Raw genomic sequence first — 23,402 nt, forward strand, 5'->3', positions numbered from 1 at the left:
GAAGAAACTGAGGGGGGCTGCCAGGCGTGGGGTGCCTGGCACATCCCAGGGCTGAGCAGGACCTTGCCAGGGCTGAGGTGCTGGAGGGGCATGTGCTTTGCAGCAGAAAGGGCACATGGAAAATGGATTTCCATCTCCCCAGAGGGGAGGGGAAGGTATTGCCAGCCTGGCAGGAGAGCTGGACGTGTCCACGGTGCGCGGGGCTGCAGGTGAGGGCAGCAGCGGGGGCAGCAGTTTGGGGGAGGCTGCAGCCCTCTGCAAAGCGGCACCGGGAGCTCACCGCCAATCAATTACTGCGTGTACGACGAGAGGGAGCGTTTAAATAAACGATCTTAATGGCAGCTTCAGCTGGTCCCACAGGGCTGCACAGGAAGGCTTCTCATTTGCCTGATATTTTACTATATAAGCCCATTGCTCCCGTCAAACTCAAGCCGCCCTGGCAAAGGTCTTTTCAGTGCAGTGCCACCGAGAGGCAGCGGAGGGGACCCGCTCTGCAGGGCCCGGAGGTGAACCCCAACTGCCCACCGAGGAGGTGGCACGCGCCGCACCCCGGGGAGCGGGGCTCGAACCCGCAACCCCTCCGCTGCGGGGCCGCGGCCCACCCTCCCGCGCCACGGCGGCAGCCGGCGCCGCCCCGCCGCAGTGAGGGAGCCGGGCCGCTAGAGGGCGCCGTGGCCGCCGGTCGCGGCGCGGCCCCGTGACCCGCCGGCGCGGCCCGGCCGCTCCCCCCGCGCCGCCTGCCCGCTCCGGCCGGGCCGAGCCCAGCCCCGCCGAGCGCTCCGCCGCGGCGGCCCCGCCGCGATGTGGCTGGGGCCCGAGGAGGTGCTGCTGGCCGGCGCGCTGTGGGTCACGGAGCGGGCCAACCCCTTCTTCTTGCTCCAGCGCCGGCGGGGACACGGCAAAGGGGGCGGCCTCACGGGTGAGGCGCGGCGGGGCTGAGGGGAGGCTCCGGCCTGGCCCGGCCGCCTCGGGGCCGGCGCTGCGCGGGCAGCGGCCGGGGGGTGCTCCTGCCGCGCTGCCGTGTCCCCGCAGGGCCCGGCCCGGCCGGGGGAGGGGGCTGCGGGGCCGCCCCAGGGCCGCGGCGCGGGTCCCGGAGGGCGGGGCGGGAGCTGCCCGCCTCGGGGCGGCGGGGCTGGGGCTGGGGGCGGCGGGGGGAGGTGAGGGCCCCGCCGGCCGCGCTGGGCCCGTTCCGCCTCGCCCCGGGCCTCTCCCCGCTGTGTGTGGCCCCCGGAGAGCCCCCGCCGTCGGCGCCCGGCCGCTGGAGGCCCTGGGGGGCGGTGGCCGCGCCTGCTGCCCCCCGGCCGGGCCCTGCAGCGCCTGGCACGGCGGGGAGGGGTGCTGGTGGCCAGGGCCAGTGACTAGCGGGGCGGGGGGGGCGGGGCGCTGGGAGCATCTTTCCTTCTCAAAAATGGCTTCTTGGTCATTACCTTGCCATGAATTATCGAGGTGTTTTCTTTCTATTGTTTGTGTGTCTGTGTGGGTTTTCCAAGGTTTAGAGGATGAAAGTAAGATGTAGTTTTGAATTAATATAAAAATTGCGCTGGGCCGAGGGTGAAGTTCTGTGGGTGCAGCCCACTAAAACCTGCCCTGTGTCCATGTGCCCGATAGCCATGTGTGGTGACACAAACAGTTAAAATAATGTAACCATCACCAAGGCATGATGCTAACAACAACAAAAAATGCCCTCACTTTTAAAATACCCCATGTCTGTGCAAAATGCTTACAGTTATGTGAATAACAGAAATGTGCTTTTTACAGTTGAGAATTACGTGCAGCCAGTTTCATGCATTAGCCCTATTAACCAAATAGACTTAAGTACAGAAATTACGCAGCTGATAAACATGCTTAGCATATTTCATCTTTTCACAATGTTCCAAATCATTCTGAATTACTCTTGTTTTATGTAACGTAACTCGTAGCATTTGTCATGTAGATACGTAATTGTACGACGGAATTTCCCATGTTTTTACAAAAAGAAGTGACACCTGGTGCCATTCTGGCAACATTTAAACACCTATTATTAAATGGTTGATGCTTTGAGCCAGTTTACTTCTTGAGCTCGTTTAACTCAGTGGGAGATTCTTCTTCAGAGCTCCTAGGTGTTAGAAGCCACGTGTCCTCTTTAAGGAGCTGCACAACTGCAAGTTGACATTTTAGAGTTAGAATGTAGATACTCAGCCAAGCTGGAAAGGTGTTTTAAGTTGCTGTCATACTCAGGTTCTTAAACGTGTCTTGTTACCAGTCCATATGTCGATATCTAACACGTTCAGTATTATTACAGGAAGTGTTCAAAATGACTTTTTAATTAGTATTCTGCCTAAAACTGTACACAAGAAACCTGGAGCCAAAACTGAGATCCTGCTGTGCAGGGTACATATGTGTATGTTTTAAGGATTACCAGATGAGCTTTATGGATGGTGTTTCCCTTGGAGTATAGTCAGTGGTCTATTCCTGATCTGTTACTTGCTTTTGGATAGCCAAGAGAGATAAAGGGGAGGAAGTAGTGTGTATCATGATAATGAATGAGATATGGATGGGTACAGTTTGCTTAGACTTACCCAAACCATAGGGAATTGAGCCTGGGCCTCCCAGTGATCCAGAGGAGCAACCACGCTCCTCTCCAGGTTGTAATGTTAGAAAATTTTTAATGGTGAGGTTGTTGCAAAATTAATTTGCCTTAAAGATGCTAATAGTATGTTACCTAGACTAAACAAAGCAAAGTATCATCTTAAATATTTTATTCATCTAGTGAACAGACTTAATTGAAATAAATGGATTTGCTTTACAAAGCCTGTCAGCATTTATTTTGGAAGTGCCTGCTTTTTTGTTTAACGTCACGTAAAAATATTTTGACTTCTCTATTACAAAAATTTTTGATTCTATGCCTTCTTTCTTTCTTTAATTGAAGTACTTCTAGAAACATCACTGAGACCTGTGAGTACCAGTTTTTCTAGAGCTATTTGATTCCATTTTGGATGAGTTATCTTACCTACTGTTTGCATAGTTGATGCTGAAAGATACAACATTGAAAACTCTTCTGTGTTTTAGTTTAGTAGACTTAGAAATCACTATTAGCAATAGAAACCCCAGAGAGGAAAATGCATCTCACTTCTGTTGGAGAATTCTCCTAGGAAGATAGAGGATTATAATGAGGTTTAGTAGACATTTAATTGCCATCTAAACTTTATCCATTGCCTGTGGGATTGGCTGTAGTTGGTTTGTAGGTAGTTTGCCTGCAGTGACTGGATGTATGTCTTCGTTTTCTTGACCGAGTGTCATTGCTCTTCCATCACAGTGTACGTAATACGTATATTGGCATTTTTCTGTAGTGTTGATCCTTTATTTTTACTTAACCCAATTCTTCTTGGTATTGCATTGTTTTAATTTCTCTCTTTTTGCCTCCTAGGCCTTCTTGTGGGAACATTAGATGTGGTTTTGGATTCCAGTGCCAGGGTTGCCCCATACCGTATTCTGCACCAGACTCAGGACTCTCAAGTGTATTGGGCAGTGGCGTGCGGTATGTATTGATGTGACTCTTGTCGGGGGCTGGATTTGTGTTATTCTATTGGGGTTTTAGTTCAGATGATGAGAAACCCCACATAGGAGTATTCTGTGACTGCTCAGGAAACTTTCCAGAGCTTCTGGTGGGGTAGTGGAAGATGTCAGAAATGACAAAACTTCTCAGTGTTGTTTAAAGTATAGTTTAGGAACTTAAGGCTCTGTAAAAGCTTCTGTTTCTGCAGGTGTTATGAATTTTCTTTCTTCCAAGGTGTATCTGTTTGCAAGATCATAGTGACATTGTTCAGAGAATAAAACCGTGGTAAGATTGCTGTGGGATGATGAGTGTTGTGCCAAAACCTGCTTACCAAGAACATGGTACAAGATGGAAACATGTAACGTTGTTCGAAGCACCAAATGCTCTTTGAGGAATCTCTTTACTGTCTTGATCCAATTTATTTTTTTCTGCTATTTCTAGCCCATAATAGATGTATAGGTATACTATATCCATAAAATATATTACAATAACATTTTTTTAAAACATCAAGAATCCTTGACCTCTTCTATTTGAGAAATGTAACTGCTATGTTAGGATATCATGGTACAACCTTCTAATAGCTGCTGGTGAATTTTGATTAAGGTTTTAGGTCCTACTGGTTACTAAAAAGAAAATAACTTCAGACATATTTGTAAGACTGACTTCGTTTATAGTAAGAATCTTCACTTCTCACTTTGTGGTTGAGACATAAAATATGAGCATGAAGTAATCATTTGCTAAGCCCACAGATGTTCGTGTCTTGCTTTCCCTGGTCCTGTCTTCTCCCCTGGCAACAAACACAGTATCCTCCCTTGAAGAACTACTTAAGTTCTGCAGAGGAGGAGTGTAGAAGTTGCTGTGTTTCACAGAAACTCAGTTTCCCTTGTGAGGAAGGTGGAGGCAGAGAGGAAGAAAGACAGAAAAACAAGATGACAGGCCAGAAACTGCATAGGGAAAAGCAGAATATTTAGTGGCTATATGGTGTAAATCTGAAATTTTATAGTATCTTGACACTCAGTGAGTGAGTTATTTTGCACAATTTTGGGAGTGTTTTAGTTGATATTCTCTATATCTCAATTACTTTTAAGTGATGCAGGATGGTAAAATGAGGTGGGCTATATAACAGCTGAATGGAGTTTGATAAATTATGCTGGAGTAAATATATTGCCTTCGACCACAGTATTTTTGTAATCATATCTGGTTCTGATTTTATTGTCAAAGTAAGAGTACTGTCATTCACTTAAAGTTATAAAATGTATAGGGCTCTCTAGTTGAAAAATGCATATCTTTTATTTGCAATTTATCGTGTGTAGATACTAGCGGGCAGCATTCTGGTCATGCACAGCTTCAGCCTGTCAGCACTTTGTTCTTATAACTCTCTTCGTAGGAATTACAGATTTTTACTTCTTCATGTATGTCGTCCTAACATTGTTCTTAGAAAAATGTCAGTTATTGTGGCCTGGCTTATTTTAGCAATTTGTCTGCTGTCACTAGATGTGAGATGCAGCTCATAATACAAAACAGAATGCAGAGTTTATTGCCCTGCCATTGTTGCTGGATCTGTGGGTTTTTTCCACAACTGAAGCATCCTATAATTGATAATTCTGTGCCCTTAAAATAAGCCATTTTGTATTACTCAATCATTTATCCTTTAAAAACATTGTCAGATGGCTAGTGTAGTTGTCAAGTAAACTTATACACAGAGGCAAAAGAAAAAATATTTGTTACCTAATCCATTGGGGCTGTACACACAAACTGAAATTTACAGCCCTGCAGTCCTTTGAGACAAGACAGCTTACTTGCTTCTAGTGTTTTGGTTTCACGTCCTGGAGGGTTTTTTTCTTATGAAACCACGGATTAGCTGGCATTGGGTTTTGTGGTTAGGTGTCCAGCTACAAATACATTTCATTGCTGAAGTTGCCTTCTAAAAAATTAAGTCAGGTAGAGCAATAGCTTTAGGGAGCTGCTTCTGTTGTTTGCTGCTTTCTTCTTTTCCATCATTAACCACACAGAGGGGTCCAACCTACTCGCAGAGAACTTGAGTAGAGGGAGGCATGCTGCTAACATTTTTGGATATCCCACTGCTTTGGTATGAAACCTCAAAATATAAATCTACTGGAACTTGGCAAAGAGAAACTTGCAAATAGCTTTGACTTGCATTTAAACAGATCTCTTTTTGTCTGCATTTAACAGTGTTTCTTACCTTATTAAAATAAAATTGATTTTTTTTTAATATTTCTTCTGCATTGTTTATCTGTCTGCTAGAGAGTGTAGTGATAGCTATCAATAGAGAGGAGGAAATCTTGCAGTAAATACAAATCTTAATTAATGGCAACTAGCTAAGGCAAATTTCTATAGGAAGGTTCTTTAAATTGTTATACAGTGAACCTTATCTTTTGTGAACTGCTGTAGACTGTATGGTTAAAGACAACTAACTGATAGAAAGTTTGCTGAGACATTTTTTATTTAAGAAAGCAAAGAACTTACGTTAATATTTTGGTTGCTTTTTGTTTTGGAATTTTGTGCACTCTACTGACCATTGCCCATGGGTAATGGAACCTCTTTGTAAGTGTAAAAAGTTCAGTTGTTCTGAAATTTCGGGGTTCTTCTGAAAGTGTTGTTGGGGGGGGGTTTTTGCTTTTTTTTTCCTTTTTTTTTTTTTTGTGTTCTCAAATACCAGGAATTTAAAAAGTACTTCTTGCCTGGAACATAAGAATGCTTTTTGTCTGGGGAAAAAAAGCTGTGTTTAGTGTGCACTGGCAAGTAAGATGATCTGTTGATAGTGTGCTGATGATCCTTGGTGGCAGTGGAGACATTTCATTAGGAACATAATACATTGTTGTACGTGAAATACCCTTGACGTGTATGCAGTTGGTGTGTTTGATTTGTCCTGACCATTGTTTCATAATGATTAGTTTCCTGCTGTGAACCAGGATGATAAAAGACCTTGTCCTAATTTCTTTTTTCTTTTCTCTTCCCATCATCTTTCACCCCTTGAATTAGGATCATCTCGTAAAGAGATCACAAAGCATTGGGAATGGTTGGAGAATAACTTACTGCAGACTCTGTCCATCTTTGATAATGAAGAAGATATCACCACCTTTGTCAAGGGCAAGATACATGTAAGCGACATGTTTCCCTGAAGGACTTCCAGATCCTGCGAAAGAAGGGGGAGGTGGTTGTAAGAATTTTTTACCCAAGGGAGGCAGCAAGAGCTCCATTGCAAAAGTTCTCTCTGGTCCCGTTTCAGACACATGCATTTGAATTTGCCATGGAATGCATACAGTATTACCAGCATCATGCTACAGTCATAACACTGGACAAATATATTTGGAGGGGAAAAGGTTACAAGCAGTAGATCTGAAGGAACAGCCTGCTTAGGATCCTCCTACTAATTAAAATACAATACATTTTCAAAATCCTTGCCAATTATACCTTTGATGCAGAAAGACTGTTTAGTGAGGGTTCATCTGGCAACAAATATGGGAGAATTCTAGTTTGCTAGCAATGTACTTGCCCTGCCACAGTGGGCTAAAAGGCATCTAGGTTGTAAAGGAGCTGCACCCCAACTTCCACTGACTTCTGAGTCGGACAGGTGTCTCTGCTTATTGAGCAGGTACCACACTTCAGAGTCCCAGCCCACAGATTCTCCAGAGTAGAAACTTAGAAATACAGGTTTTTATTGAACATCAGCAATTGAGCTTTTTCAGTACTCCTGTCAGACTCTTTGTATTGTCTGTGTGTGTCTGTGTGAGAGAGGTCGTGGTCATTTGTTTTTCCTTCTGGCCAGTCAAGATCTGACAGACTGTAAAATTCTGCCCTTCCTGGCAGATTATCTTCTTCCTGTTGAAGAAACATGTATGCAAGTGAAAATAGGCTTCAGTTCTTCTGCAGGGTGTTCAAAGTGTTACCAGGCCAGCCGTAAGAAACTCAGTCAGATGTTAAACATGAATGCTTTGGGAGCAGATCCCAGATCCTAGACTATCTGACTGCTCTTCCTGCATGTCTTTACTATTTCTCTAATGTGGTGAGAAATAATAATGCTGTGTTGTATTTCTTGTTTCTCTGCCGGACTGCTGCTGTGGCTTTGCTGTGTATTATGTCTGTCAGCAGGCATGTTCCCTTCTGCTTCTTCTTTTTCTCTTCTCATGAGCAGCTGAGGGAACTGGGGGTGTTTAGCCTGGAGAAAAGGAGGTTCAGGGGACACCTTGTCACTCTCTACAACTACCTGAAAGGAGGTTGTAGTGAAGTGGGTGTTGGGCTGTTTTCCCAGGTAACAAGTGATAGGACGAGAGGAAATGGCCTCAGATTGCCCCAGGGGAGGTTTAGGTTGGATGTTAGGAAAAAGTTCTTCACCAGAGGGGTTGTGAAGCACTGGAAGAGGCTGCCCAGGGAGGTGGTGGAGTCACCATCCCTGGAGGTATTTAAAAAATGTGTAGATGTGGCACTTTGGGACATGGGTTTAGTGGTAGGCTTGGCAGTGTTGTGTTAACAGTTGGACTTGACCTTAAAGGTCTTTTCCAACCTGATGATCTTAAAGGTCTTTTCCAGCCTAAACAATTCTATGATTCTGTGTCCTTTCAGGGAATTATTGCTGAAGAGAACAAGAATGAGCAGCCCCAGAGTGAGGAAGATCCAGGTAAATTCAAAGAGGCTGAAGTGAAGATGCGGAAGCAGTTTGGGATGCCTGAGGTGGAGAAGTTGGTCAATTACTATTCCTGCAGCTATTGGAAGGGGCGCGTGCCCAGGCAGGGTTGGCTGTACCTCACTGTCAATCACCTCTGTTTCTACTCCTTTCTGCTGGGCAAAGAGGGTGAGTTACAAGCCTTCTAGTTGTTTTTCTGCCATTTCTTTTTGATTGCAAATGATCTTGTGTGTGAACTTTTTTTTAATCTTACAGGTTTTTTTTCCTTTTAGCAATCCTTTGAGCTCTAGCATAATGCATAGATCAGTCCTTGCAGTTACAGGCACTTCAGTGATGTTTAGACTGAATGCCTGAGTTCCGAATCACTTCTCAAGTTGTACAAGTACACCTGAAGCTTTACTTAAATTGTATTAGAGAACTAAGCAATATTTTTATTTTTACCTTGGTGCATTTTGTTTGGAGCTACTGCCAGGACCCAGTATTTACAAAGCTTCAGCTCCCGAGTCTAAAGCTGGAAGGAATGAAAACTTGAGTAATTGTACTTGAAAGCATTTACTGGATGAGAGAGAGACCTTTTGGAACTGCATTATTTCTAGTCTAGTTATTCCCAAAGATTATTTCCAAGTATTTTTGGAGAGCCAGTAAATGTATGAGGAAAAGAATTGTCCATGTGTAAGAGGGGAAAAATGCTGCTACACTGAGAGCTTACTGGCTATTTGAGCTTCATTTCTGATAGTTCGTTGTTCTGCCTCAAATTGTAATAGTAGGTTTTTCTGAATTTTTCTCCCTCAGTTACACTGGTGATCCAGTGGGTGGATGTAACCCAGCTAGAAAAAAATGCTACACTGCTGTTCCCTGAGTGCATTAAAGTAAGCACAAGGGACAGTGAACTTTATTTTTCCATGTTTCTCAACATCAACGAGACATTCAAGCTGATGGAGCAGTTGGCTAATATTGCTATGCGGCAGCTGTTGGATAATGAGAGCTTCCTACAGGACAAGTCCCTCCCAAAGCCCAGGAAGCCTCTTAAGAACATCTCTGCACTAAAGAGGTATATGTTTCCAGCAGTGAGAAGAGAAAAAAGATGATAGGGGTTTGTAATAATAAATCTGCATTACTGTGTAGCTCTTTGGTGCCACTGGGGTTTTCTCACTCTAGGGGCTGCATCACTTATTTCAGTCATTAGCCCTCTCGCTATTCTTTTTTTCTCCATCCCAAATTGGAACTGAATACACACACACCTCATGTCTTTCTCAGGCATGAGTAGGCACTAGTCAGAAGGAATTTTCAACTAGAAACTGTTGAAAATCTCGTTTTAAAAAAATAGTGAAAGAAGAAAATTACATCAGCCTCTTTGTATGAAGTTGAACATTTACAGAAAGTAATATACATTTGTATTGTAATAAAACCTTTGGCTGGGGACTGTTCTCTGCAGTTTTAGAATCTGATGTAACATTTAAGTCTCACAGATGCACTTGCATATTTTATCTTGTATTGCAGGACATACCTTGTCAGTGAAGTATGTCTGAAGGCTGAAAGAGGAGTCAGATAAGGGGTGGCATCTCAGTTAGAGAAATGAATACTTAGAATACGCAGCACAGTCTGAAGGTTATGATTGCAATGAACACTTAAGATTAGTATTTGAATGGGGTTTTCAAGTGAGAAAAAACCTCTGGGGACTACTCTTTACTTTTCTCCAGAGACCTGGATGCTCGAGCCAAAAACGAGTGCTACCGTGCCACTTTCCGGCTGCCCAAGGATGAATGCCTGGATGGACATACAGATTGTACCTTGTGGACACCATTCAACAAGATGCATATTCCTGGCCAGATGTTTGTTTCCAACAATTACATCTGTTTTGCCAGCAAGGCAGAGGAGGCCTGTCATCTCATCATTCCACTCAGGGAGGTGGGGATTTTTTTGCCATATAATAAGGCTACAGACCTTTCTTGTCTTTTGTGTGGTTCTGTCTTGTATGTGGTGCTTTACAGATAATGGAGAATCTGCTAGATCCAAATGGCCCTTGTCTTTGTTTTCTAGGTGACAATAGTTGAGAAAGCAGATAGTTCCAGTGTCTTGCCCAGCCCTCTGTCCATCAGCACTAAAAGTAAAATGACCTTCTTCTTTGCCAATCTGAAAGACCGGGATTTCTTGGTACAGAGAATCTCTGACTTCTTGCAAAGAACGCCATCCAAGAAACCATGTGGCAGCGACAGAGAATGGAAGTGGAATTTGGCCGATCCTGGTTCCGAGGTACTAAGGAAATAGCTGGGAGGAGCATTTGCCAGCTTCTCAGAGTTATGTTAACAGTGTTCATTGCCAGCAAGTGCTGTCTCTTTGTTAGGCAGTTAGCAGAGCAGGGAGGCTGCCTGATCTCAGATGCTTTATGTTCTGTTGTTCAGGAGGTTCCAGAGTTGCCTTCCAGCAGCCCGCTTGCAGTTAGCCCCACGCCTGCTCTCAGCTGTCGACCTGTCAACTTCTGTGCGGGGGAAGTGCCAACAGCCTCACAGGGACTACTCAAACTCTTCAGAAGAAATTCCGAGGAGCTCTTGGGACCCAAAGGGGTAAATACTATTTTAACCTAAAACAAGTGAGTCTAAGTAGCTTGCAGTAGGTTGCAAATTTGCTGTCCTGCTCTAGGGCTGAAGATGCATTTTATCCCTCATCAGTCCTGCAGTGTCACTGCTGTGTCTGTCACAGTGATAGTGCTGCATAGATGTAACCTGACCATCAGCTTGCTTTACCAGCACTGAGGTATCTGAGATACTGGAGGAGAGACTGAGAAATTAGTGTTACGTGCTTCTGGGATGTAAATTCATGTCTGGGAAGAACTACTTTTTCTTCAGATCAAGAAAGCAGAGAACTGGTATCTGCATGCTAATTAATCATCATAGGCCATGGTTCTGCTTCCATTTATGTGGAGGTTTGCACAGTGTAATGCTGTTGCACAGCCCACGTTAGTGTTGTAATGACTTTAAGCAAGGTCAGAACTGATTCAGAACAGTGTAGATTAGCGAACACCCTTTCATTCAGCAGGGAGGAGAAAGGCTTTACATGTCACAATGCATTCCTCTTGTGAAGCACAGGCCTCAGTATACCCAGAAATTACCTTTCCTACAAACATAAAAATGCATTAATCTCCTAAAATGGCCATATTTGTTCCTGTGAAGGCAAAGGAGAAGATGAAGGAAGAGTCTTGGAACATTCATTTCTTTGAATATGGGCGAGGGATGTGTATGTATCGCACTGCCAGGACTAGGGAGCTGGTGCAAAAAGGAATACCAGAGAATCTTCGTGGAGAGCTGTGGCTCCTTTTCTCAGGTAGGATGTTGTGCCGGATATTTGACAGGTAGCAGGAATAAGCTTTCTGCACATCTCAAAGGAAAAGGTATAAATCTTAGCTTGTTTCTGAAGAAATTAATTACAGGTTAACTCCACATGAATGGATGGTTTTGCTAAAAATGCTTTGCAAAAAAGTGATTGCATTGCTGAGATGACTTTCTTCATGAGCACGGTAGCTCTTTGGCCTCCTTTGTCTGGGTTTCAGTGTTGGTACATAAACTCTTAACATGATGATTTAACAATGAGTTTGTTACTGTACTTTCATATCTGTTTGTAGTTGATGAGTTCATGTAGTGCTTCCTGGCTGCCTCGTCTCGGAAACTGTGGGCATGAAATCTGTATTCCAGAGCTCAAGAGGTGAAGCAGTGTTTGTCATTACAGGGGCTTGGAATGAGATGGTGACTCATCCTGGTTACTATGCAGATCTTGTGGAAAAGTCAATGGGAAAGTACAATCTTGCTACAGAGGAAATTGAGAGAGATCTGCACCGTTCTATGCCAGAACATCCTGCCTTCCAGAATGAGCTGGGAATTGCTGCCCTCCGGAGGGTCTTAACAGCTTATGCATTCAGAAATCCAACAATTGGGTACTGTCAGGTAAGGAAGAACTCTGAGGCTTGTTAGTCCTACACAGTGACCATGATTGACTTGGCTTTTCCTGCATTTTTTTTTGTTCGGTTTTGAGCTTTTCCTTCATGCTGTCCATGTGGTGGCGTGAGAGTAAGAAAGAAGTGGTTTTGTTGCAAGATCTCTTACCTATCCTTTGGATGCAGCATTTAAATAGACGGCACATTTCTGTTAGGTGTAATAACAGAGTCTGTTGCTAGTTTTCCTGCTAGAGGTTTTCCTAGTTCAACAAAACCATCTTCTGGTTTCATTAAAAAGAGCAATTAAATAAGTGGTAATGCATATGGGCAGTGTCATGAAAATTGAGCCAGTTGCTGGTTTGTGAAAACAGCTCAGTGGAAATTCAGATTCATTTTGTGTATTGCTCTGGTATTGGAGGATCTCATGTTGCTCTGTTATGACTAAACTGTTACAAAGCTTTCTATGAAAACTTTGAAAATTATACTTAGTCACATTGAATGAAAGTGCTTGAAAAAAAAGTAGTTGTATAATTTGCTGCCTCACAAACAGAGAAACCAAAACAGGAAGGTAAATCGGCTCAAGATCATCTATTGACTCAGATACTAGTAACAGCTGGAAACAAATGTGACTCTTGGGGACAGTTTTGTTGTATTCAAGCTTTTTAAGTTTAGCTGGTCTGTAATGACAGAGCTTTCATGAACATCTTCATGTTTTTCTTCTCTGTGTATATGACTCTGCTGGCTTGTAGGCCATGAACATTGTTACATCAGTGCTGTTGCTGTACTGCAATGAGGAAGAGGCTTTCTGGCTCCTAGTGGCTTTATGTGAGAGGATGTTGCCAGATTACTACAACACAAGAGTAGTGGGTGAGTCTTTGTCAAGTTCATGCTGGAGCCTGGATTTTCAGCTACAGTTGCGCCAGCATGTCTCAGGAACATTCTGTTGTTCAGAATGAATTAAATGTGATGCATTTTAAAGATGATGAAGCACAACCCTGTTCCCTTTAAAGTTGCAGGTGTGTGATGGAGACATAGGAAGAGACACTACAGACTACCAAGGTAGTAGTACTACCTTGTAGTAACAAGGAAGATGAAGTCACTAAAAATTGGTAGCAGGAGGGACCCTTAGCAATAAGGAGGCATATCTAGAAGAAAATTATTGGGTTATTTTTTACCCATCTGAATGATGTATTAAATCTTTGGAATAGGCTCCCAGGAAAGGTTAGTGAAAGCACCGCTTCATGGGCTTTTAAAGTTGGTCTGTGTAAAAGAGTATAGTTTGATGTAAATATCATAACACCAGTAATCCTCCACCCCTCCTTTCAGGGAAACTGTATACATCAATGAGAGATTCTGTTTCTGCATGCTCTGCAATGTTGGAATAGTTTCTATCTAAAGGTGTTGGTTTTATTGAGAACAGGGAACAAATCTAAATAAATGTGTTAATTTCAGTTCTCATGTTAAGAGACTTATATGAAGTCAAAGTGAACTCGCACTATTTTGTTTAAGTAATTGATCAGCTTCAGTATAGTACCATAATACCACCAATTTGAGTTCTACCGTTGGTTTTGTTTGTTTCCCCAGGTGCATTGGTGGACCAAGGCATCTTTGAGGAGCTTACACGAGAGTATCTTCCACAGCTGTCAGAAAAGATGCAGGACTTAGGAGTGATTTCCACCATATCTCTTTCCTGGTTTCTCACTCTCTTTCTCAGTGTTATGCCCTTTGAGAGTGCCGTGGTCATTGTTGACTGTTTCTTCTATGAGGGAATCAAGTTTATCTTGCAGGTGTCATTGGCCATACTTGATGCCAACATGGAGAAGTTGTTGCAGTGCTGTGATGAAGGTGAAGCTATGACTATTCTGGGCAGGTACCATTTGTTGTTCTTATTTATAACTGAATAGTAATGGTACCCTTTTAGTCATCATCTCTTCCTACCTAATTCCATTACATAGCAGGTCACAGGTAACACTAGCATGAAAAGTGAGCTCCAGAGAGGTTTGCTATTGCTTTCTACAACAGCTGAAATTAATTTTTGGCTCAAGTGTGGAGGAATCCTGTATTTCTGGAATTAATTGCTTTGCAGCATAATGCATTCTTGCATCTCAGTTTGAATTTGAATTCCAAAGAGTTGTTTGTCTGAAATTCACAGAAGAATTCTGATCTACTGTTAACAAATCCTGGCAGGTATTGCCTTCTAGAAATATAAAACTTTTCCAAGCAAGTATCTCCCAGGTCTCTTAAATGTAAGGTTTTCTTGTTTGAAATGTGAATCTCTTCTATATGCAGTAAGATCTTCAGCTTACGACTAGAAGCCCCCTTTAAAAAGAGTAAATACCCCCAAAACCAGGGGGAAAGTCAACTTTACTTCAGGTACATTGAGGGTAGGATTGTACCTTAGCTGAGAAAAATTAGATTTTCCTACATATTTAAATCAGTGATACAAAGAAGTTGGGAATGATGTGTTTAGGGTATTATTTCTTTGCCTAGACACTAATCCTGGAGTCTTGCATCTGTTCTGTTTTTTCCCCACAGGTATTTGGACAATGTAGTTAACAGACAGAGTGTCTCTCCCCCTATTCCCCACTTGCATGCCTTATTGACGAGTGGAGATGACCCGCCACTTGAAATCGATATCTTTGAACTCATCAAAACATCCTATGAGGTAAGATTCTGGCTTAGTTTTTGCCCAAGAGATTTTTGTCGACTAACATCCAGTTTTATACATTGTTTTATACTGAATAGTGTTCATAGCTTGATGTGCTTGAGTGCAGGCTCAAGCCACTAATCCACCTGCTTGGTATGAGTAGAGCCTAACGCTGTTGGCTGTAGCAGATCTGTATTTCTGTCAGTCCTGACAGATGCATTTTCAGCTGTTCTTTAGAAACCTCTGATGCTGGGTTTCTCATGAATTCTGCATGACTTCTTTTGCAGGACAGGGGTGAATAGGGAATAGAGCTCAACTTTTTTCTCATCTTCTTGTTGCTTGTAAAAAGCTTCTAGGGATTTTAGATCATCTCTGAGGGGATAGTATGCTTCTTAAAGAACATGTAATTGAACAGGGATTATTCTTTCTTTAGGAGATGATGTTGACCTGGTCTGCTTCCTTTCTTGTAGAAATTTAGCAATCTGAAGGCAGATGACATTGAACAAATGCGTTTTAAACAAAGGCTGAAAGTGATCCAGTCTCTGGAGGATACAGCCAAGAAGAGTGTGGTATGTGACTCCCATATTGAATGAGCTACCAAATGGTGTATTGATGGAATGTGTTTTGCTGTGAGCATCTAGAACATTTGTGCTGTAGCAGACCCAGTTTTGAGTGACTTGAAGAATTGCAGTTCCTGTGAAAACTGGATTTACTGGCTGGAATAATGGATTTTCAGTTTTCTTCTTCACATGGTTCTAGTTAGTCTAATAAAATGGGTTGAAGTGCTTAGGACATGATTGAATTAGATATTTGGCGTGGAAGGAGATAAAAACTACTTGTAGGCCTTGTAATAGCCTCCACTGCCTAGCGCTGTCTGTTTTACTGCTTGCCTGGAATCTTTGAGGAAGAGTAGCTAGCAGGTAATTGTTTTCCTGCCATTTAGGAAATATGCTAGCACATTAGGGAATTTTACAGAAAGGTTCATGGCCAAAGGGGAGTATCTCTATCTATTGCATTTATTTTCCATGTCCTACGTGGAGAACCTCATCCACATGCTTCTTTCACTGTTGTTTTTCAATGTATCTGAGTCAAACATCTGAAGATAAAAACAAGAGGGAGGGGCAACACAGTCTTGCAGGGTCAGATCTGCACAAACAAGAAGTAAGCGCAGCAATTTTTTCTAGCTGCGCAAAATGTCAGCAGTTTCTGCTTGACCAGAAACTGTCTTCCTGACCTGTAATCCATAGCAATAGAAGGTATTAGAATGGTTATGTTTTCCCTCCCATCCTGTGTTGTATCCCCTTGCACTTGTTTTTTTCTGTTACACAGATTTTTCAGTGAGTTGTATTTAATTATTCCTAGCTTTGAAGCAAATTGTTCACTCTGTTTTCTCCCTAACTGTAGGTCCGAGCTGTGTCTGGTGACATTGGTTTCTCTATTGAAGAACTAGAAGAGCTGTATGTAGTGTTCAAGGTAAGAAATTAGAGTGAGGAAGAATGTTCTGACACAGAGAGAAGAAATACCAAAATAAGTTGGAAGGGAACCAGTAACTTTGCTTTGATTCTTGATCCAGCCTGTCAGAAACAGATGTGTCATTCTGTTAACAAGGTGCCAGTAAGACTGGCCTTATTACTATCTGATTGATTCCCCTTGCTCAAAGATGGCCAAAACACGTTCAAATGATATTTGAAATGATTTTCAAACACATATTTTAACCATTCTTATTCAGAAAGAGATTGTGGAGTCAATAGAAAGGAATGTCGCATAGCATTGCAAATGGGGAGCTAGAATTGACTGTACCTCAGTTTTCATTCTCAGGTTTGCCATTGACTTGATCTGTAATTGTAACAAAATTACTTAAGTACTTTGCCTCTATTTGTCACTGTATGTATTTTTATAACAGTGTTATTACCCAACTACACTTACCAAAGTCACTGTGAACTGAGTTGCACTGTGCTGTAGGCTCAGAGAGGCTTAATTGGAAAAGCTGTATGTTGCCTTTGCAGTAAAGCCTGACTGTCATTTTGTTCAAACCTGAAGTCATGTTTTTTGTATTTTTCACTTCAAAGTGCTTTTTGTGAAATCCCTGTCTCTTCCTTCATTTTGTGTTATTTTGTAGTGAAGTAACGCTCGGAATAATGGGGGAGATAAACTGTGTCCTGAAATGTCTCCTCTTTGCTTACTCGATGCTATTCTTGAGCTATAACCGTCTCCACTCGTGGGCTGTTGTAGTGTAGTATAATCTGACCTGTTAATCCTTTCCCTCCAAAGGCAAAGTATCTGATGAGCTGTTACTGGGGAAATAATCGTGCTGCAGCTGCCCGCCGAGATCAGAGTTTACCCTACCTGGAGCAGTATCGCATAGATGTGGAGCAGTTCAAAGAGCTGTTCATCAGTTTGACCCCCTGGTCCTGTGGCGCACATACGCCTGTGCTAGCAGGGCGTTTGTTCCGGCTCCTGGATGAGAACAGGGATTCTCTCATTAACTTCAAGGAGTTTGTGACAGGGATGAGTAAGTGGTGTTTTCAGAGATGATGGAATATTGCAGTAAAGTGTTTCTGTCTTTTTCCAAGCAGGGAACTAAAAGGAGATAGTGGTGGTTGCACTGTCATGAGGGGAGGGTTGGCAGCCTTTCAGGAAGCCTCAGGCAGAACAAAAGATGCCTTTTTGCTGCTAGGCAGTTTCCCATTTTGGGAAACCAACAAGATGCAGCTTTGCTCTGGATTTCTTTACTGCTTCTGCGCAGGGCTTTGTGCAATTAATGTTTCCTCATTGCATGTGAACTCGTTCTGTTCCAAGTCTGTGAGCAGAGGATGGTTCTTTATCCTAAGTGTTATTTTTCTTAACCTTTTTTTTCTTCACAGGTGGGATGTACCACGGTGACCTCACTGAAAAACTCAAAGTACTCTACAAACTGCATCTGCCTCCTGGTGAGTGATAGCTTCTATATACTGCTATGATTGAGCACGGGTTGTTCCGACATGCAAATCAAAAGGGATGCCTCGTGGATTTTGGTAATGAAGTGAGTGATACTGCTGTTCAGTTAGCTTAGAAATCCTAACATTTCCTTCTCTGTAAATACAGCTCTGAATCCAGAGGAGACAGAGTCTGCCTTGGAGGCCACAAGTTACTTCACAGAGGATGTTACAACAGAAGGTAATGCAACACTGCTGCCTTTACCTCTCAGTTTGGGCAGGAATTGCAGCATAAATCCACGTGCTGTGAATAGTGATTTTGTACAAGACATGGTCTCATGGTGGCAGTATGTTAAGATTGCCAGTGTGTTGGAGTTCGCTGTCTTTGTTGCATGATGGGAAAGAGGTTTGGAGCTTAAACTCCTCAGTGCCCATTTCATCCAGGACACAGCATGCTCTGAAGCATATTCGTAGACTGCCGAGGAGGAGCAGTGTGCTTTTACCCAGCCCCTGTCTCCCACCATGATTTAGGGTTTTCATGCAAGTCTCATTGTCTTTCTTCCTGTTTTTGTTTCCTTCTCTTTGTCTGTCTGTGCCTGGCCTTTTCTTCTGTTTTATCTGGGATACTGTCCCTTCAACCCCTTTTTCTGCTGCTCAAGTATCTCCTTTTGTCTCAGAGCTGGATTTCTGCCTGCACTGTGAGTCTCAAGGTCAGTCCATGGATTATGTGCATGCATTGAGCATGGCTATAATGCTGATATCATCTGCCAGCACCACTGTGCTCTTTTAAATACTCTGAAGTTGTTGCTGCTGCTCCTCTCTCATGACACTCCCACTATGAATAAAGTGCTATAAGTAATTAGGTATCTTTCAATATATTCTGCCTATTGAGTTTCAACCTTGGTCAAAGTAGGTTTTGTCTGGCTTCTTTCAGTGGAATTTATTTCACCACCAGAAACCGGCAGGCAGAAAATACACCCAGAGTAGAGTGTGAGGGATGCTAGGCCTGCTGGCCTGGGTAGGTGATACCTGTACCTACTCCACAGTCTTCTAATTTAAAGGAATAAGGATGCATGCCATTGAATTATAAAACTGTTAGTATAGACTCATTTACTGCATTTCTTAAAATGCAATTTGGGGGATTATCAAACAGGAAATCAAAGTATGCCAGTTGCGTTAAATGTTTACCAAAACGTAATAATGCTCAAAGAAAAATCTGAGTGAAAAACTACAAGGCATGATTGTGCTGTTTGGTGCTGGGTGGCTAACTTTAACAGTCTGAGTTGAGCCAGGACTTCCCTTTTAGTCTAGTGACAATATAGGGAACCAGGAGCTAAGTTCATGAAGTTAGGCTCTACAAATAACTCCTAAAGTGTTAGTTCAGTCAGTGAATAATGGTGAGTGTAGGTATTAGTCATACATCTGCTCAGTACTGGTTTGGGGTTTTTTCCATTCATTATCTTGCTTTGGATAACAGAACTTCTTTGTTTTTAAGCCATCACGTTGCTTAGCTGTCTTTCATATCTGTGTTTCACCCTTTCTTTTAAGAGTTCTGCCCTCTATCTCAGCTCTTCAACCCACTTTTCAGTGTGGCGCTTTATCCGGTTCATCCCACCAGCCTCTTGCTTCCATCCTGTTCTGTTCACTCCTCCAAACATGATGTGGGAGTGTTGAGATTGAACTTCTGTTAAATATATTCTTGTATGATTTCAATTTGTGTATTTTGAGTTGTCTTATGTTCTTTATGTATTATATTGCTGAAAATCAGCTATTAATCATTCTTCTATAATTCCATAATTTTTTAGAAACCCAAGATGATAAAGGAAGGAGAAATGAGAATGGTCCAGAAAAAGGTAATTTCATCATCAATAGACGACATTCTAGTCTTGTCTGTCTCATATTATAAACTGTTCGTCATCCATTGCTGTATCAAGGAGACCTTTCAAAGTGTCCCTCAAGGACAGAGGTAAAGTGGGATGCAAGCTGGGAAGTAAATCTCTCATGCCTTACTGCTCTAACTCTTACATACCAAGATCGTAACATTTGTACATCATGTTTGTTAAGTTGTCAACTCAGAGTTATTTATGAGAAGTCAGACCAAGGCAGCAGTGTTAAAATATTTGCTTTACTGAACTGGATCAGATAAACCAGGAGAAAATGGTACAGCCTTCCTGGTAGATGCATTCCTGAACTGTCAATAAAACCTGCTTCCAGCATGATTTTTGCTGGCACAGCGTTCCATTCACTTCTTAAGTCTGAAACAGTTAACCACCTGACACTAGCAGCTTCTTGTTGCCTTGCAGAGGAGAAAGGTACCAGTCCACAGGACTATAGATACTACCTAAGAATGTGGGCCAAGGAAAAAGAGTCCAAGAAAGAAACCATTAAAGATCTCCCCAAAATGAGTCAGGTAAGAAATGAACGTGAAGGTTTCCAGTTAGACAACTGGCAGCTTAGTGGGGAATTCAGCAGTACGTGCAGCCATTTTGCCAGCATACTCAGTCCTTGCCTGTAGATTGCCCTGCTGTTCTGGTGAGCTTTAGAAGCCTCTTAACTCCACACATTTGTGTTGACTTCCTCGGTGGACATGGACAAACTGCTTTGTTTCCACCAAAGGTATTTGATTCTCTCTGCCTCCAGACCAGTTTTTCCTATAAGAACTGCAATCTGTGTTTTCCCTCCCAAGCAGTATGTTTCAAATATGGCATCGGTTGCATAAACCTGTCTGGCTTTTTTGGTTTTGCATTGCCTCGAGTTACAGCTGCTTGGTGGAGAGTGAAGAATGTGGTTACAGCAATGAGAGTCTGATGACTGGTGTGATCTTTTCTGTCTCTAATTTCCTTGATGGGTGCTGCTTAAACCAGTTTGGAAATGCTTAGAAGCTGACCACAAAAGTGTAGCAGGACAGAAGTAAAACTTTATGTTTTCTCAGATGTGAGTGTGTGAGTACTCTGTTCATCTGTCAGCAAAAAAACCCCACCGCTATTAAATTGCTAGTCATGTCTCAATTTAGCTGCTACAGCAGAGAGAGAAACGTTTGCCTGTATTGAACTGTTCTGAATCAGTACAGTAAGTTGCCACTTACTTGGTGGGGAGGCAAATAAACAAGGAGTCAGTCAAGATGGTGCGCTGTCAAGTTTTTTCAGCCTGAAGTATGATTTTTTTGGTCTTTGTCTTTTGAAGGAACAATTCATAGAGTTATGCAAGACTCTATACAACATGTTCAGCGAGGACCCCGTGGAGCAAGAGCTGTACCATGCAATTGCCACTGTAGCCAGTCTTCTTCTGCGAATTGGGGAAGTTGGAAAAAAATTCTCCAACAAGCCCATGAGGAAGTCTGAGGACTGCAGAGCAAACAATACCCAAGATCCTGTGAGTGAAGAGGAGTCACCAACATCTGAACACAGTCAGAATTCAGCAGTGGAGCAGCAACCCCAAGCTGACCATGAGGACAAAACCTGTGGAGATGTTCAGCCTGAAAAAGCACAGCAGGAGAACCAAACCTTAGGAGATTCGTCAGCGGAAGGACCAGGCTCTCCTTTACAGCTGCTATCAGATGATGAAACCAAAGATGATATGTCCATGTCTTCCTACTCCATGGTCAGCACAGGCTCCTTGCAGTGTGAAGACATTGCAGATGACACGGTCCTGGTTGGCTGTGAAGGCAGCAGTGCAGCTGCCAGGTATGGTAGTACCATTGATACTGACTGGTCTATCTCCTTTGAGCAGATCTTAGCTTCCATGCTGACGGAAACAGCCCTTGTAAACTACTTTGAGAAAAAGGTCGACATTCTCCAAAAGATCAAAGATCAGAAGAAAGTAGAGAGGCAGTTCAGTTCATCCAGTGACTATGAACTTTCCTCCGTGTCAGGGTGAACTCAAAAAAGCAGGAATTGTCTTTGGGAGATAAAACGGAGATAATGTGGCAGATGGCAGGATGGTTCGGTATTTTGTGTTGGGGATTTTTTTGTTATTGTTGTTTAATCAGAGACCAGTAACTACACAATTACAATAGATTCCAATTGATAAGGGGCTTCTGACAGCGACTGTTTTTTGTAGGTGCTTCTTTGGCTACTCTGGCTGACAGAATTAGATTTACATTCTCAAGAGCCATTAGAGCCTAATAGCCCCTGACATATAGAATTACCAGCATAAATTATGCATGTCTGCCTTTTGCTATCTTTTATTTTAATGAAGTTCTGTTTCAGACAGTAACCGCTCCTTGCCTGCCCTTCCTTGTTTGCTGCAGGTTTCCGAGTAACTTGCACGGCAGATGCAGCCTGGCTTGAAACCATGTTCACCTCTGGCTGCCAATCTGAGAGCTAATGCAGTGTAGTCAAGTCCTGTAGGACCCTGGCCTATAAATAGTCTTGTAAGTTCTTCAGTGCTGTTCTGTGACTCAGCAGCTATAATGCAAATGTGCCCCACTGCCCCCAGCACCCTAAGTTCTAAACACAGACGTTCCTCGGATCTGCTGGTTTATTTCAGATGTGATTTGGCATTTTCATAGTGTATGATCACTGTCTCCTTCAGCATTCAGGAGTTTTCAGACAAGCCTGGTTTTCTAGCATTTGCTTTTCTAACTCTTTGAAAACCCTTGTTTTTCGTTTGTCCGGGAAGCCACAAGCTCCTTGACTTCAGTGCAGAAGAATATTAAGTCAGTCAGTGGGCTCATGACAGTTGTAACGAGGGAACAAGTTCCTAGATGAGAAGTCAGTGAATCAGCCTCAGCGTTACAGGGCAGTGACACACTGGTCTGCTGGACTTTCCCCATCGGTACAGAAAACATTCATTGTTCCCTGCTAACTCTGTTTTTACTAGCTAGTGATGGGTCCAGTTTTTAGGAGGACCCCTACAAATACTCTGATCCATCAGCCCTCACAAATGCTTGGGCCAGAAGATGTACAGGAGCATTGTGCCACCTGCAGCTGCTCAGTGTGTCCTTTCTGAACATCTCCTGTACAAAGAGTCTAGCAATGGATGTGCTTTTAGAAACTGCTATACATCAAAGGGCATTTGTACCTGAAGAGGAAGAATTCATAGTGCAGCCCTCTGCCATCAGCCCATTATGGGAAACCTCAACAGACTAGATCTCTTTCCAGTTAGAGATAAAATAACTGGGAGACTGAGTTAATGCTTTTTTTAATCAATTAAGACCAGAAGAAACTAAAGAGTTAGCCTTCTGGTAGCAAGGTGTGCACTCCAAGGGAGGAGAATTAATGCTGTTCTACAGATAAATTCATCTCAGTACGCAGGCATCTGCCTCGCAGGGCTGGGGAGAGCTGCTGCTGGGCGAGAGCAGACCCCGCACTGAAGGCAAGGTTGGCTGCAGCTTTTGGCTGGCGTTTGGAATATAAAGGATGGGAAAGACACGTACAGGTGGATGTTCCCATTTAACACTACTTTGTGTGCTACTCAGTGTTAATTCCTCCTTGTGACATTCTCTGTATGTATTCGCAGCTGGTACATACTTCTCTGCCTCCTCTGTCCTGTATCACTGGAGAGCAGCCATTAGTAAAACTGCTTTTACTAATTATTCAGTAATTTATTGTAATTTTTTAAAAGTACAAATAATACATGTGATTTTACACTGTCTGTCTGTCTTATCTGTCACGTACTCAATAAAGGAACCAGAATCCTGTAAGCTACTTTGCCTTTTATTTCTCTGGGCTCATGGTATATTGCTTGTTCTTTGTCCGTGGAGGTGATCTCAAAGAGCACACTTGGTGTGG

At 42.9% G+C, this 23,402-nt stretch overlaps 1 protein-coding gene across 2 annotated transcripts; it reads left to right on the top strand.

The window, feature by feature from the left end:
• Nucleotides 1–689: 689 nt before the first annotated feature.
• On the top strand, nucleotides 690–23,314 carry TBC1D9B (TBC1 domain family member 9B). Of its 2 annotated transcripts, XM_055813214.1 has the most exons (22): nucleotides 690–919; nucleotides 3,407–3,517; nucleotides 6,539–6,657; nucleotides 8,120–8,348; nucleotides 8,973–9,231; nucleotides 9,881–10,088; nucleotides 10,221–10,433; nucleotides 10,583–10,744; nucleotides 11,351–11,501; nucleotides 11,904–12,118; nucleotides 12,858–12,975; nucleotides 13,693–13,978; nucleotides 14,644–14,773; nucleotides 15,226–15,324; nucleotides 16,160–16,228; nucleotides 17,027–17,267; nucleotides 17,620–17,685; nucleotides 17,840–17,911; nucleotides 18,330–18,380; nucleotides 19,476–19,523; nucleotides 19,974–20,080; nucleotides 20,854–23,314. In XM_055813214.1, exons 1-22 carry the CDS (start codon nucleotides 802–804, stop codon nucleotides 21,544–21,546), a joined length of 3,765 nt encoding a protein of 1,254 aa, XP_055669189.1. In that variant the 5' UTR covers nucleotides 690–801; the 3' UTR covers nucleotides 21,547–23,314. The 2 variants fall into 2 exon arrangements, with proteins under 2 accessions (XP_055669189.1, XP_055669191.1); XM_055813216.1 differs by lacking the exon at nucleotides 18,330–18,380.
• Nucleotides 23,315–23,402: the final 88 nt, after the last annotated feature.

The sequence above is a fragment of the Falco peregrinus genome, chromosome 8, assembly GCF_023634155.1.
Source record: "Falco peregrinus isolate bFalPer1 chromosome 8, bFalPer1.pri, whole genome shotgun sequence".
Lineage (NCBI taxonomy): Eukaryota > Metazoa > Chordata > Aves > Falconiformes > Falconidae > Falco > Falco peregrinus.

What these genes read in the sequence shown, in the direction of transcription:
- TBC1D9B (XM_055813214.1), top strand. Translation starts at nt 802, where the DNA reads ATGTGGCTGGGGCCCGAGGAGGTGCTGCTGGCCGGCGCGCTGTGGGTC. An exon ending in TCATCAAAACATCCTATGAG is followed by an intron (nt 14,774 to 15,225) that starts GTAAGATTCTGG and finishes CCTTTCTTGTAG; the next exon opens with AAATTTAGCAATCTGAAGGC. An exon ending in CCTGCACTGTGAGTCTCAAG is followed by an intron (nt 18,381 to 19,475) that starts GTCAGTCCATGG and finishes ATAATTTTTTAG; the next exon opens with AAACCCAAGATGATAAAGGA.